General features: G+C 43.0%; 1 protein-coding gene across 1 annotated transcript in view; it reads right to left on the reverse strand.

Moving 5' to 3' along the window:
• Window positions 1–16990, reverse strand: part of LOC120570939 (collagen alpha-1(XIV) chain-like) — a 333908-nt gene that overhangs the window by 294196 nt on the left and 22722 nt on the right. Inside the window, 2 exon segments of the mRNA XM_039819635.1 lie at window positions 7049–7129; window positions 10267–10410. Coding sequence (XP_039675569.1) covers window positions 7049–7129; window positions 10267–10410 — 225 coding nt within the window.

Here is a 16990-nt window from a genome sequence, read left to right on the forward strand (position 1 = left end):
CATTTTTCACCGCAGAAAGCTGCTCCCTGCCTGGCTAAAGCTGATATATATATATATATATATATATATATATATATATATATATATATATAGTATAGTAATATTATTAAGGTGGATCTTCATCATCTCCCATCCATTACACACATCATCATGTAAGATTCAATTCAATATCTCAATGCATCAAATACATTTCTCTAAGCCATGTAGGTTATTTAATTATTATAAGAAAGAGAGAGAGAGAGAGAGAGAGAGAGAGAGAGAGAGAGAGAGAGAGAGAGAGAGAGGTGAGAAACAGAGGCAAGAAAGAGAGGGAGAGAGGGAGGGAGAGAGGTGAGAAAGAGAGAGGGAGAGAGAGAGAGGGAGAGAGGGGGGGGGAGAGAGGGAGAGAGAGAGGCAAGAAAAAGAGAGGGAGAGAGAGAGAGAGGGAGGGAGGAAGAGAGGCGAGAGAGAGAGAGGGAGAGAGGGAGGGAGAGAGGCGAGAAAGAGAGAGGGAGAGGCAAGAAAAAGAGGGGAGAGGGAGGGAGAGAGGCAAGAAAGAGGGAGAGAGGGAGGGAGAGAGGCAAGAAAGAGAGGGAGAGAGAGAGAGAGGGAGGGAGAGAGGGAGGGAGAGAGGAAGAGAGAGAGGCAAGAAAAAGAGAAGGAGAGAGAGAGAGGGAGGGAGGAAGAGAGGCGAGAAAGAGAGGGAGAGAGAGAGGCAAGAAAAAGAGGGAGAGAGAGAGAGAGGGAGGGAGAGAGGCAAGAAAGAGAGAGAGAGAGAGAGAGAGAGGGAGAGAGGCGAGAAAGAGAGAGGGAGAGAGGGAGAGAGAGAGGCAAGAAAAAGAGAGGGAGAGAGAGAGAGGGAGGGAGGAAGAGAGGCGAGAAAGAGAGAGAGAGAGAGAGGCAAGAAAAAGAGGGAGAGAGAGAGAGGGAGGGAGAGAGGCAAGAAAAAAGAGAGAGAGAGAGAGAGAGAGGCAGAGAGAGGGAAAAGAGGATGAGGTGAGAGAGGAGGGGGGAGAGGAAAAAAAAAAAAAAAAAAAAAAAAAAAAACACAACCGGAAGAAAGGCGGCAAAACCTCAGAAAAAAAATTGTGTAAAAAAAATAAATAAATAAATAAAATGGCAGAAAAAGCCACAAATTTAACAAGCCAACACGTAGACGACCAAAAAAAACCAGGCAGAGACACAGAAGCCACGGGGCAGGAAGCCCACCGCCCGAAAGCACCAGGTAAATGAATCGCCGAAGCAGCCAAAGAAGCAGCTGTCCTCCATTCTGCTTATCTATCAGGCTTCGAAAAAGGCTCCTCTGTTATAATAACCTTCCCCTATTTCTGTACACACGAAGGGGGTGAAATAGCCAATCCAGAAATGTTCGTAATTACATTTTTTCAGTGGTTTAATCATCAAGCTATTGAATTTGAAAAGTATTTTCCTTTTTTTCGAAGGCCGCTGCAAACAAGCTCCAAAAAAAAAAAAAAAAAAATGCATTACCACTGGACTCGCTCCCGATTGGATATTTTCATATAAAAAAAAGAAATAAAAAAAAAATAGAGATGCACCGATTGCAACTTTCTAGGCCGATTTTGATTTCATTTTTTCTAACCACTTTACAGCACACACAAATATTTATTTTTAACTTTTCTTTAATAGAATTTTTTTTTTTTTTGAACAGAGAATGGATCACTATAAAATACAACTATATAAATTAATTCTGGCGTATGTCAGACTGACCTGCCGGTCGCCGGTCATGGCCGAGCACGTGAAAAACGGCCAATTCCGGTCACCGGCCGGTGAAGAAAAAAAAATTTAAAATAACCACTACAATCCTTCCAAGCAAGGCTAGCACCCAGTCAGTGGGTTTAACTCATTTAAGTTCCTAAACCCATCCTAAAGAACCATGGGCCTCATTCACCGATATCTTCCCAAACTCTCTCTAAAATATGTTCTTAAGAAAAGTCGAAAAGTCTGATTCATGACGTGTTCTTAAAACACAGAATTGTTCGCAGGTGTGTTCTTAGAGCAGGGGTCACCAACCTTTTCTAAACCGAGAGCTACTTCCTGGGTATTGAGTCATACGAAGGGCTACCAGTTTGATACACTCTTCTGAAATAACAAATGTGCTCAGTTTGCTTTGACTTATATATGATTATTAATGATTAATGCTACTCATCTATGTGAAGACACTGGTCATGTTAATGATTTCTCACAATTATCAACAATGACTTAACAAGGTGGGAAACAGATACTATCAATATTCAACAGGCCTGAGGGCTACTCATGTGGTCCTTGGGGGCCTCCCGCGGGCACCGTGCTGGTGACCCCTGTCTTAGAGTGATGAATCTCAAGGTCTTCGTAAATTGAAAGCTCGTGCCTCGTATTTAGCGTAGGTAAAACGCCCCGTTCATTCCCATAAAAGGGCATGAGATGGCAGGGTCGTGTGCACATCAGGAGCCCGAGACACACCAAGCAGATAATCAGCCGTCGGACAGTCTGCCGAGGTCGGTGACTCGAGTCCGTCGGCCTTCGTTTCGGCCGATTTGACCGGTAGTTGGACTCAGCTGGACTCAAATGACCCGTCTGATTGGTGGAGTGCTAACCCGGAAATGAGGAAGCGGGATGAGCGTGACTAGAGTCTCTCAAAATCGGACGAAAATCTTTTAAACTGACCTTTGCCGATCTGAAACGAAGACCGATTCGGCAACTGCACGGCCAAAAATCGTCTCTAAAGTCTCCTTTAGCATCATATTTAGACACGCTTGGTCGAGACTCTTGGAGTCACTTCTTGGACGCTCTGGGTCGGGAAGTACGTTTAAAGTGATGCTTCGAAATAGGGTCACTTCACAACACCTTCCAGAAGCTTTTACCTTGGGTTTCCATATTGAAAGCGGTTTAGCGCTGAGTTATTAGCGCGGGACTATCGTTGTATTCAAATGACCACTCCACTATGCGTTCCGAAATGATACCAAAGTGTTCATGTAGTACAAATAGATTATGCCTTTAAAACGGATTGGAAAGTAGCACCAGAAGTTTATGTAAATACCACATACCTGCTGGCTTCTGCTCTCTGCTGTTGTTGTTGCTGCTGTGAGATCGAGGTGCTTAGAACGCCTACAATTACAACACCGAAAGAGATGCAACAAAAATATTTTTAATTTAACTTTTTTTTTAAAGTGCTGTAGTATAAGCAGGAGACAAGTGCAATATTAGAGGTAAGTTTGGAGACATTACCTTTACAATCAATTTAAAACAATTTGCTTTGTTGTATCTCTTTTCGGTGTAGTAAAATGATAGGCCCTAAGCACTCGTCTAACGCAGGTAGCAGCAGGAAAAAAAAAAAAAAAAAAAAAAGAAAAAAAAAAAAAAACTGCAGTGTACTTACAAACTTTCCAATCCATCGTTTTATGAGTACATAACCTATTTGTACTACTTGTAGACGTTTGGTATCATTTCGGGCATTATTAGTGGGGTAACTTACGAGATACAAACGTGGGTCCATTAGCCTCTGCGCTAAGCTATTCAGCGGCTAACGCTACTCTACGCTAACTCTCCCAACGTTCGACCCAGGTGAAAAAAGCTTGTGGGGGGGTGTTTGGCTCGAGGTCATGGTGCAAAGGACCCTAGGGTGAATTACTCCGAACCATCACTTTAACTGACACGCGGCACAAGAACGGGACAGTGAAGTTTAGGAGAAGATGGTGGGTGGGGGTTACAAAATGTACGTTTCAGTGACACGCGGGACAAGAACTCCGGTCTCCTGGGTCATAGCTTTCTCCTTAGTGTCATGGTTTGGGTGTGTCTCAGTTAAGCACAAGAATCACCTAAATCAAATTGTAAGATGGTCAAGTAAGCGGACTGATGAGTCCCAGCTGCACCGCCCATCCCTGTATGCTTAACAACTACAGCTGATAGCCACGGCCATCTCAGAAGATAGCCTACAGCCTTTGAATAGGGAATTCCAGTATCTCCCGTCTGGACGGAGGCTAATAGTCCCTGGTTGTAGAACTACAAGATTTAAAAAGTGTTTTGTCCCAGCAGCAATCACTCCATCTGTAGAATTACTCTCACACAACGCACAAGCAACTTGGTCGTGCACTAGCTGTAGAATTTCTGCATTTAACTGCACAAGTCGATGTGGTCATGGACTGGTTTTTATCCATGTTCACGGGCTGTTTTGCGAGTTGCATGTTATGTGGTGGTCTAGAGCGTTTTAAGGATGCCCTGCCTCTTTAGACTGTAAACCTAGTTTACCTACGAGTACCAACAAAGTAACCTGAACCTGAAAGTCCTGTGTTTGTTTGACCCATCCACCCCCCTCTCTCCCCCAACCTGCATCCTTACAAGGACATGTGGTGCTTTTATACTTCCTCGCCTTACGTATTTTACAAGTTGGGAGTGAGAACCGGTTGGCTACACGGCTCGATGCCACGTGAGAAAATCAGTAATTGCATGAAAACTCAAGACAGGTTTAAAATAACCCTTAGGACCTCAGAGTTAAGTTAGACCAAGAGTAATTTCAGCTACAGGCAGAGAAAATTCCTGACAGGTTTGTAAAGTTTCTGCTGTCTGGAGGAGAAAGAAAATACCAATCACCAAACCTCTCCTGGCGAAGTCGGCTGCTGACGAGAGAAGAATATATAAAAAAAAAAAAAAAGGAGTTAGCCTGTTATTGCATTGTAAGTGATAAGGCGAAGAAGAGGAGGAATCTCAAGTTCTGTTGCAAATGTTAAGTATTTTTCCCCTGACATTCTGATTCAAGAGACAGAAACACAAATCTAAGCAAGCTGCAACACAAACTACAGACAGGTAAGGACACACGTGGCAGGGCTGATTGAGATGCACTAATTGGGTAGATTTAGATCAGCCAAAAAAAAAAAAAAAAAAAAAAAAAAAAAGATTTAAACTGCCAAGTTTGTATCCCGCTGTGACGATTTTCAGAGCAGAAGCTGTAATTTGGGTTTGAGACGTCTGCCAGAAGTCCCATCTGCACCGTCATTAACACCATTCCTCCGTTTCAAGGCTTGAAAACACACAACACCACTCACACACAAACACAGTTTCAAAAAGCTGCAAAGGAACACGGCGCGACATCAGGTTTCTGGTAACAACAACAACAAAAAAACACGACGAGGTAAACGCATCCTGCTCTACAGCTGCAGGACGTTCCAACGAAAAGTTTTTTTTGAATTATTCTTCGGATTTGACGCAAACAGAAATGAAAGCATGGCTGCTATTCTGAAATGTTTCCAATATTTCGTCCACGGCTGTGTACTGTTCATTCATAAGGAAACAAAACATGGGACAGACCTTGGAATGCAGTAGTGCTCATACGTTTACACACCCATGCTAAAGTTGACTAAAAAGAGGAATAAAAAAAAAAAGAATAATAATAATCATCTTTTGGAAATTGATCTTAATGCCTTAATTTAAAAAAAATCCAATAAAAAATCCAATCTTTAAGGACAACAATTTTTTTGTGAATGAATAACGTATCATTAATAAATAAATAAATAAATGTTCTTCCTTAAAATACATGTATATGTTAAATTCCCATAGAGGCAGGCAGACTTTTATTTTGAAAGGGCAGTTATTTCATGGATCCAGGATACTATGCATCCTGATAAAGTTCCCTTGGCCTTTGCAATTAAAATAGCCCCCCCCCACATCATCACATACCCTTCACCATACCTAGAGATTGGCATGGGGTACTTTCCATAAGATCATCTCTCAATGCAAATTTAACATAGGGGTGTACTGACTTATGCCCCCTTTATTTTAAGAAAGATCATTTATTTATTTAGGATACATTATTCATTCACAAAAGAAAATTGGTGTCCTTAAAGGTTGTATTTTTCCAAATTTTTTCAATTAAGGCATTAAGATCAATTTCCAAAAGATGATTTTTTTATTCCTCTTTTTAGTCAACTGTAGCATGGGTTCCAATACTCAGGAGCAGCACTGTACATCAGCACACTATAACAACACTAACAACACAGACACACACAACATGACAAAAAAAAACTTTTATGGTACAAGACACAAGCATTGAAATTCTTTTTGTGACGCTTTGACATATTTTGTGGAGATATAAATTTAAAATCATGATTGTAAGATAAAAGTAGAGTCCAGTGCTTCTGTATGAAAGAGACACAGTTCAGAGCTTCAGGCTTACCCGTTTTTTGTTTTTTTCCTCGTAGTGTCTGATTGTGCACTTCAGCACGGGGCGCTTACAATCACCTTCGACATCAAAATAGGCTCGTTTGCCACACTCTTCTCTCGATTCATTTCCCGATTGTTGCAGGCACTTGCTTGACTTTTCGTTTCATTTCCTTTCCCTCCAATTTACTGGGGAATGAGGCTGGATGGTAATCGCCGCGTGAATGCAGGAAACATTACGTGTACGGCTCTCCTTTCGATCTTCCTTCTTCAAAATGAGTGAGGACAGTAATCATAGAACATCACGAAAGGGCTTTGTTTCCAAAAGGACGGACAGAACTAGTTGTGGGGGAGGGGGGGGGGATGTCTTTGATTTACAGGGCGAATTAAACTCGTTCCACAGGATTCGGGAGTGAAATCAGACGTTCGGGAGAAAAAGTCTGAGGCCTCTTCAGCTTCCACTTACCTGATTTTGTCTAACATTTTCTTTTTTTTTTTCTTCACTCAAACTCTCAGCCTGAAAAAGGTCAGGGTATATAAAAAAAAAGAAAAAAAAAAAAAAAAAAACGACATGTCAGTGTTGGAGCAATCCTTTTAAAACTTGTTCTTCACACAAAAAGAAAAAGCTGCCTACATGCTGGAAAACGGAGCCTGAGAAGAGAGAACGTGGTGCAGCTCAGTCTTTTCCAATTTGTGGTTAAAAACTCCATCTTGGTTGCAGGACACTTTTCTTGCTTTCCCCCCCCCCCCCACTTTCGCAGTTCTTCTGGAATGACAGGTTGTCTTCCTGACATGGCATTTTCAAAGAGAATCTCTTGACACCAGACGACGGGAGACTCTCCCAGCAGACAGACGCGTCAATCATTTCCCCCGTTTCGGTGTTTCTCTTCACCTGGTTTCCCTTTGCCGCGGTTCTTACCTTCTGAGATCTCGTTGTTTTCCTCGGCGACGCCGCCGTCTCGTCCCCTCTGGGACTCGACCATCTCGACGCCTGATTGAGCTGGAAGAAATGAACACATCGGTGCAAGAGTCTACATTAATGAACGCTGATTAAAAGAAAAAGAGGAGCGACACAGAAACCTGGACGGGACGCGTGTCCATCACTGAATCGACCAATAGAACGCCATACACAACAAGACAACAGAACAGACCAAAAGAAAAAGTGAAAAATCAAAAAACCCTAAGAATAGAATCGACCAAAATAGATACCATGAGACGTAATAATACATCTGAAAATATGAGTGCATTTAAGCTTGTGTGTAAGAAATAAGCCAAGGGGCAGCAACTGAAAAACCACACTTACTTTGATCAATGAGTCACAGTGTGATTACAGTTTACACACTGATGCTTTCTGCTTTAAAAAGGACAATTCCGGCGCAAAATGAACCTATAGGGGTTAATAACACACGTGTACCGAGTCGACCGTTCTCTGGGATCTGTTTTCACGCTAATCGAATGTGACCAGTTTTATCGCAAAACGGTAATTAGCTTATAAACGCTAGTTTATAAGCTAATTAGCTATTAGTAACGGTACGGTCTTTATAAACTGTCTTTTTTAATAAACTGTCTGTACACTTACAAAGTTCTCAATGCTTGTGTTTACACGTAGGGGCCCTCTTTATGCTACCGTGGAAGTGTGGTGCTATTTTGAGCCTTGTTAGTGGTGTAGAAATAGAGATTTACCATCTTCCCCGGAAAGCCTAGCATTAAGCTAATCAGCGGTTCGCGCTAGCTTGTTTCATACCAGAGACACATTCGATTAGCATGAAAACATGTCCCAGAGAACGGTCGACAAGGTACACTTAACCCCTAGGTTCATTTTTTGTCCTTTAAGGTTATACATTTTAGCTGTGCATTTCCTACTATGACAAGTCAAAATGTGCAAGGTTAAATAGTTTAAATTGAGAATAAAAAAAAAAGTAGTAAATGAGCCACGTCTTCAGGCGGACCAGACATTGGTCGTTTGGTCCGCACCAGAGTTTCGAATGAGCTTTCCTACCTACCGAAATCAACCAGACTATCCGACAAAATGCCCCAGAGTTTGGTTACAACGGACCAAACTGTTCAGGTGTGGAAGCATCCTTATTTTGGTCAAACCGTCAACACTTGGGCGCTTGAGTTAGCTCACCTGGTAGAGCGCGCGCCCATATATGGAGGTTTATTCCTCGACGCAGCGGCCACGGGTTCGACTCCGACCTGCGGCCCTTTGCTGCCTGTATCTCTCTCTTTTCTCTCTCTCTTTCATGTCCTCAGCTGTCCTAGAAAAATAAAGGGCTAAAATGCCCCAAAATCAGTCACTTAGTTGAACCCAAACTTTAAGCTTGGCTATTCAGTTAGCTTGACTGCCGTTGGAGAGTTTCTGCAATCGAATGCTGCCACAAAAAATAAACAACAGTAATGATTTTAAGTTGTTTAAATGTCACACAGCATCGCCCACATTTAGACTGAAATTTGCTGCTACAAAGTGTTTCTCATTCAGTGGTGCAACAACAACAAAACCTGTGTCAGCACATGAGCTCCTGCAATAGAGATACTTTGATATGATGCATTTTCTTTAGTTTTGAAGAGCAGCATGATATTGTAAGTAGTTGGATCAAAGGGCTTTTTTCACCCTGAAGTGATACATTTCAAAAATCCTGTTCAAAAAGGTTGTAGGATCCAGCCCTTCAAAACTCCAACACTAAATTACATAGGCTAGAATTGCTGTGCTGCTCTACAGGTTCAAATCTCCAGGTATATTGGGCTTTCAACCACACCCCAATCAGTGATGTCACAGCAGGTATTGTGCCAATCACAGCTGATGGAAAACACCTGCTGTGACATCACTGATTGGATCCAGAAATGCAGCCTGATGTCACATAGAGATCAGACCATCAGCAGTATTCTGTCATTGGGGATTTAATGTGACTGCCACCTTTTATATCAGAATGCCTTACGGTCATTGCGCTTACTTAGACATCGGGCTGGGTACCGAAACCAAACGGCCGGTATCAACCAGACTGAAAAGCAACACAGACTTCGGTGCCTCATTTCAGTGCCACTTAAATGCCTGCGCTGCTCTCTGATGCTCCGAAACGGTCGTTAGGGGGAACGGAAGCATCGCTGCACATGGCGCTAGTTTACGTTACACCTGACAGCAGGTAACGTTAGCCTACCGTTAGCTAGTAGCTGGGTTAAACACGGTTAAAATGCTGACAGCTTAACGGTCTAACGGGTGACAGTATTTCCAACACATTCTCACTCCCGTCGCGTCAAAGAGCGACGCTTGGTCAGGTGCCTTTGGCATTTGTTATTGACGCGAAAAAAAGTCTACTTTAGAGTCATATTTAGACGGGTTTAGTCGGGACTCTTTGCGTCAGTTCCTGGGACGTACGTTTAGCTGACATGCGGCACAAGAACGGGACAGTTAGGTTTAGGAAAAGATGGCGGGTGGGGTTACAAAATGTACGTTTCAGTGACATGCGGGACAAGAACGGGACACCCAAACCTGGGCTCCTGGGTGAAAGTCCTGTGTTGTTTGACCCGCCCAACCTGCATCCTTACGCAAATATTCGGTCTTTCATTCTACTCTCTACCGTTGTCTCTCTTAAAAGTACGTCAACGCGGTCGAGCCGCTGCTCCGCCCGGTGCGTTTCATACAGACGCTGAAGTCCAACAGTCTGCAGCTAAAGACACAGGAGACAAGCTGCTCTTTGCGAGACACTGTCGGAGTTGTCGGAGAAACGACAACGACGGGACTTAATGGCGCGTACAATTGCACCTCATAAGCGCATGCTGCGTTCAATGTTGTTGTGAAGTACCCTTCTGCTATCTAGTGTTTTTTTGTGGTTGTTTAACAGCAACTGACTGGTGAAATTAGATATTGTTCTTACATTTTAAATTTGGCCACATGACCTTAGCAATAAACAAGCCGTTCCTTAAGGTTTCACCATTTTAAAAGTCTTGCTTTAACACCGGTATTGGAAATAACCAAAACCATACTAAACCCTACTTACACAACCTTAACGTGTATGGTGCTTCTTCTATAAACTGCCCAATCTGAAGTCATTTCTGGCATCAATCTAACACCATCATCACATCATCAGTGGAGTCGTACTACGGTGGGTTGTAAGATTTTAACGAGTGAACGTCTCTTACCTTCATGTTTGGCCTGGAGAGGTTTGCTCTGCTGTCCTCCACTGACAGCAATGATCTTAAAGTTGTATTCCTTAGAGGGGTCAAAGTCTTGGATGACCAGCTTTGCTTCCTGCTTCGACACCTGAATCTCCTTCTGCTCTCCACCTGTTCCAGGGTAAGAGAGTCTGACGGTTAGAGAGAAGACACGGTTGGCTGATTTAAATCCCGACCACACAAGGGAATCGTTTCTAAAGATATTCATTTAATTATCAATTAAAGGAAGTTCGAGCGCTTGGGGTGAAAAAGCCTGGCCGACAAGGAGAAAACGAGAGAGGAACGGAAGTTGGTTAGAACGGAAGTACAAAGAGTCTCTGCTATGCAGATGATAACGGTCTCGTCTCGTCTCATTAGTGTAGAACTGGCAGGTTTCAGAACGCTGTAGACCGGCGCGTTGCAAGTAGTTACACGTTTCAACTTGTCTTGTCGAGAAATCTTTGGTCTGAACTGGGCTTAATGGGTGGAGGATCAAACTGCCCTTCTCATTGCGGAGCCACAGCCACCTGCCACACTATAAACACGACTACAAAGCACACTTTTAATGATAATAGGGGTCTTTGACAGGGTCTGTCTGAGGTTTCTGCCTGTTTAAAGGAAGTTTTCCTCGCCATTGTCGCACCAAATGCTTGCTCTTGGGTGTGTGTGTGTGTGTGTGTGTGTGTGTGTGTGTGTGTGTGTGTGTGTGTGTGTGTGTGTGTGTGTGTGTATTGTTGGGTCTTTGTCAATTTAATATTGTGGTCCGGACCTACTCTATCTGTAAAGGGTCCTGAGATAACTTCTGTTTTACTTTAACACTATAAATAAAATGGAATATTTTTGAGAGGCTAATAGATGTGGTTCCTTTACTACATCCTTGGTATTTACAGTAATTTAATCAAAGCACGTGTATGCCTTGTTCAAGGACACTTCAGCGGAGCAAACGGCTGCCGCTTGTGATGGAGAACGCCATTAATGCCCTTCAGTTATTAAACGGTCCCTCAAACCACCATAGCAGACTGTAATTACACACGCGATTATACACTGTACACACCGACTGCACACCTCTCTGCGAATCTCAAATAAGCTTCAAACGGTTTCCAAGTATGAGAAAACATCTTCAGGTTTACATGAAAGAGACATAATCGCTTGAACTGCCAAGAAAAGACACATTCAGAAGCCCTCTGGCTTCACAAACTCAGGAAAGATTAACTTAATTAACGCCGGAGGCGACGGGGCCAGAGGGAAAACAAGTAAGAACAAACTGTAAAAAGGTAAAAACCAAGAGTATGAACAAAACTGTAATAAAGGAGTATTAATAAAAATCTAATAAAATATACGTTTTCAGCATCTAATCCTGCCAAATGTGCTTCGCTGTCATAGAAGGAAGAGGTTTGGCAGAAGTCAGCAGTTTACAGATTGACTCAGAAGCGTAGGTTTCTATTCCCTGGCTTTAATAAAGTCTATCGTCTCCACAGATATTGACTGAGAAGTCCAAGATCATCGGAGTTACACGTGCAAATTAGTTTAATAGGGTGTGCTTTTTGTGTGCCTCCTGCTCAGCTTTTACATTCGCTGCTGCTGCAGAACAAATGTTCCAGTTGGAATCAATAAATCTTCTTAAATCTTTAAATTATTAAAAGCCAAATACCTTGATGTAAAAAAAAACAATGGATTCCAAAACCTACTTTGCCACTATCTTCTTCTCCTACAAAAGAAACTGACAGCCCAAAAAAACATGCTGTTCAACTTTTTAAAAACAGGAATTCGTACCTTAAACCGTGTAGCCAAACGCAGACACCTAGAGGGGCCACACTGGAAAATGAGAATCGCGTCAAGGGCCATGTATAGTTTGACGTGCATTTTTGTAATTGTAAGTAAAATAGTCAAATATTCTTTATGTATTATTGCATGTCTCATACAGTCTTCTCACTTACAGTTTGGTCGACATAAAGCGCTAAAAATAGTTCATTGCCCATTATAGAATTTAGCAAATCAAGCAAAACAAAGTAAAAAAGTAGGCTACCACACAGCTGACTTACAACAACCTATTTCACAGCCTGAATATAGGAACCCTCTGGTTGTTTGGGAAGTCTTAAAGTCAGCAAATCTGCCAAATGTTGCGTAATTGCAGCTTGAAAAATGGTTTCCCGTCTTTTTTGCTTTGTTGAACAACTAGGCGGGCCAGAATTTATTGTGATCGTAAATTGATACGCGGGCCGGATAAACGTTTGCGAGGAGCCATGTTTGGCCCGCGGGCCTCGAGTTCTGACACGTGTGGTTTAAGTGATGGGGATTGGTCTTTTTAAAGAGTTAGCGCAGATTTACCAAAGTCACACAACAACACAAACTAACTTGTCAAAAGGAGTCTGGTGGCGTTGAAGAGAGCAGAGCTAACGGCTTCAGTTCCCCGTCGTATAGGGCTGTCTGACAGCAAAGGTAGAGCGCTGGAAATATTCTAAATACAGCATCCACTTTAACATGGTACAGATTAGGGGTGGGAATCACCAGAGGCCTCACGATACGATATCATCACGATACTTATGTCACGATACGATATTATTGCGATTTTAAACATCAAATGATGTCCCCAAAGGAAAATGTTGTCAACATCTGTTGTATCTAAAAAGATAAATCTCTCTGTTTGTTCATCTCACTTCAATTTTATTGCTGCAAAATGGGATTGTCAAGCAGACACACTGACCAAAACATATAACATAAAAGATCGATACTTGGCGTCTGTGTATCAATACAGTATTGCCACGAAAAATATTGCGATACTATGCTGTATCGATTTTTTCCCCCACCCCTAGTACAGATGTTTTTAGGGGTCTTAAATGTGTTTAGCAGGACATTGCTTACGGGGTATTCAGACCAATTTTCTGTCATATCGTTTGTAGATCTTGACGTTTCCGACTGCACTTGAAGGCAGCTTTATTTCCCAGGAGAGAGAGAGAGAGGAAGGAAGGAAAGAGACGAGCTAGACATGGCGAGTGCTTTGTTGTTGCAGGAAACAAGTCAGTTATTACACAAACTCCAGGGCAGTTCGGTGCTTGTGTTTGGCGTTTTTTAAATCTTTCTTGTGGCGGCGATAGAGGCAGTGAGGTTTCCCGTTTCCTGTACGGGACTCTCACACCGCCTCAAAACACACACTGATCTGTCTGATCTCTGGTTACATAATAGACCTTTTTCATGGCAGGCATGTTGACTTGTCATAGTAGGAGAAGCACAGCTGAGATTGATAAACTTAACGATGGCTCAGTTCCATCAAGTGTCCCAGTAAGATATTTCAGTGAGTCAGCATGCACAATACCAGGACCTCTCCTAAGTGGAATGTAGCCATCAGTAATGGTTTAATACCAGGACCTCTCCTAAGTGGAATGCAGCCATCATTAATGGTTTAATACCAGGACCTCTCATAAGTGGAATGCAGCCATTAGTAATGGTTTAATACCAGGGTCTCTCCTAAGTGGAATGCAGCCATCAGTAATGGTTTAATACCAGGACCTCTCCTAAGTGGAATGCAGCCATTAGTAATGGTTTAATACCAGGGTCTCTCCTAAGTGGAATGCAGCCATCATTAATGGTTTAATACCAGGACCTCTCCTAAGTGGGATGCAGCCATCAGTAATGGTTTAATACCAGGGTCTCTCCTAAGTGGAATGCAGCCATGAGTAATGGTTTAATACCAGGACCTCTCCTAAGTGGAATGCAGCCATCATTAATGGTTTAATACCAGGGTCTCTCCTAAGTGGAATGCAGCCATCAGTAATGGTTTAATACCAGGGTCTCTCCTAAGTGGAATGCAGCCATCATTACTGGTTTAATACCAGGGTCTCTCCTAAGTGGAATGCAGCCATCATTACTGGTTTAATACCAGGACCTCTCCTAAGTGGAATGCAGCCATCAGTAATGGTTTAATACCAGGGTCTCTCCTAAGTGGAATGCAGCCATCAGTAATGGTTTAATACCAGGGTCTCTCCTAAGTGGAATGCAGCCATCAGTAATGGTTTAATACCAGGGCCTCTCCTAAGTGGAATGCAGCCATCAGTAATGGTTTAATACCAGGACCTCTCCTAAGTGGAATGCAGCCATCAGTAATGGTTTAATACCAGGACATCTCCTAAGTGGAATGCAGCCATCATTACTGGTTTAATACCAGGACCTCTCCTAAGTGGAATGCAGCCATCAGTAATGGTTTAATACCAGGACCTCTCCTAAGTGGAATGCAGCCATCATTACTGGTTTAATACCAGGGTCTCTCCTAAGTGGAATGCAGCCATCATTACTGGTTTAATACCAGGACCTCTCCTAAGTGGAATGCAGCCATCATTACTGGTTTTGAACACACCTGTGCTTTTCCTACTATGACATGTCAACATGTCTGCCTTGAAAAAGGTCAATTGTGCATGCTGACTCACTGAAATATCTTACTGGGACACTTGATGGAACTGAACCATCGTAAGGTTATAAATTTCAGCTGTGCTTTTCCTACTATGACAAGTCAAAAATGTCTGCTGTGAAAAAGGGTCCATTGGCAACTGCAGCGTGACGTGGGGTTGCGGTTACCAAAAATGTTTTATTTGGTTTTGACCGATATTGCGATATGATACATGACATTGGAGGGAATGATCAATTTTGTGTCATTATTCTCATTTTCAGTTGAAAAATATTAAAATTTAAAACATTAAAATGATTATAGTGTGTTTTTTTTTGTTTTTTTGAGGATCTGTACCAAACAAAGCCGTTTTCTTTAGTCTGTATAGGATACGGTTTGTAGGCTGGGACGTCACTGCAGCACCACAATACTACAACGGTTTGACACATCTTTGGCTGTGACAGATATTGCGCGAGCCCCCCCCGCGCACGATTTGCACTATAGTCCGTATAAAATCGCGAATCCCTATATCTGTTCAAACAATGACAGAGTACATGTCTTGACTTCAACCACGGCAAGACAAGTTCAATATAAGCATCCAGCAAGGGGGGGGGGGCACCTGGGTAGCTCACCTGGTAGAGCGAGCGCCCATACACAGAGGCTCAGTCCTCGGAATGCAGCGGCCGCGGGTTCGCCTCCGACCTGCGGCCCCTTTGCTGCATGTCATCCCCTTTTTTCTCTCTCTCTCTCTCTCGCTCTCTTTCCTTTCAAGTCTAATTTGCCCTGTCATAAATAAAAGGCCTAACAATGCCACACACACAAAAAAGCATCCAGCAGAGCCCTACAAAAACTCCCCGCTGTTTGAGAAAACCAACTACCGCTCCGTCACCGCTTATCAACCTTACTCCACTCACGGCGATACCAGCGGCCTACAGCGAGAAGATGATCGTCCCCGTCATTCACCTCCCTCACTCGGCCCAGAAGGCACACAGACATCCCTGCACTTCCAGATACTTATTAAAAAAATCAGTCCGCTCCCTAACCCCCCCCCCTTCTCCTTTCTTTAAAACTAAGCACTACCCAAAGGCAACATGTTGCAAAGCGAGCTTTGTGTGGGCATGTCTCAGAACTGACGCCATGGTGCTTTGGTGAAAATGTCAAGGCAATTTAAATATCTGTACGAATATAAAAAAAAAAAAAAAAAGGCATTAAAGCTTTCTGGCACATGGGAGCCTACAGCCCTCGTTACTGTTGAATCAAAAAGAGCTTATTCATCAGGCTTCCCAATGGCTAAAAGGGAATTCCCTCGCCTTCAAATAAAAGAAAAGTCAACACTGAGGCAAACCTTAGAAAGCCGAAAAGGGCCAACATGTTTCTGCTCTTCTACAGAAGCCACAGACGATCAGATTTGGTCTGGATTTGTCACTCCTCCCCTTGCTTTACCTTCGATTTATCGGTACCCAACATCCGTCTTTCCATTTACTCTGTTTGTGTCTCTCCGGCTCCATCCTTCACTCTGCCCCTCTGGTATCTCCCTCTTTTTTATCTTCCTGTGTCATTCCCTCCATCCATTCCACTCTGCCCGCGGTGTCAGGGGGATGGCAGCCCGCGCTTACGGCGCCTTATCTGCCATTTTCTCCATTACTGTGATCAAACAAGACGGCCCGGCCGTACCAAAAGCTACAAGTTCACTTCGCCGCTGGCTGACAGCGGCACTCGAGGCAGAGGTCGACTTCACCTTCCAAACTTCAGGCAACAAAACGAAGTGAGGCAGGTCTGTATCTCTGGTGAAATATTTCAACGTGGCATCGTGACTTTGCGTAAACATACACGCCACTTTCCTAAAGCCAAGTGGCGTGTTATCTGTTCGCATTTTCAGCTATCCACATGTAGGTCTACGCTGTATACAGCGGATGTAAACATACCCGCCACGTTGCGCGTTATCGCGAGAACGTGACGTACTATCGCGAGAACAACGTTGCACGCGTGTTAAAAAAATTAATAAATAAATAGGGTTTAGGAAAAGAACACAGGGAAAGGCTTAATTAACACAAAAAAGTGACAAAAACACGGAAAATAACGACAAAAACACGGAAAATAACGACAAAAACACGCTTAGGAAAACAAATGGTTGGGTTTAGGACAGAAATATTGGGGAATGCTTAAAAAATAAATAAAAGAAAAAAGCTGAAAATCGCCACACGCGGGATCCCGGCTCTCCTGGGTCAAAGTCCTAGGTTTCCTCCTTACGCGGACCTACGTCCCTTTATAGTACTCCCTACGGCGAAAAGTCACTCGTAATGTAGGTCAACGGCGGGCGAATTGCGTTGATAA

Source organism: Perca fluviatilis, chromosome 13 (assembly GCF_010015445.1).
Source record: "Perca fluviatilis chromosome 13, GENO_Pfluv_1.0, whole genome shotgun sequence".
Taxonomy (NCBI): domain Eukaryota; kingdom Metazoa; phylum Chordata; class Actinopteri; order Perciformes; family Percidae; genus Perca; species Perca fluviatilis.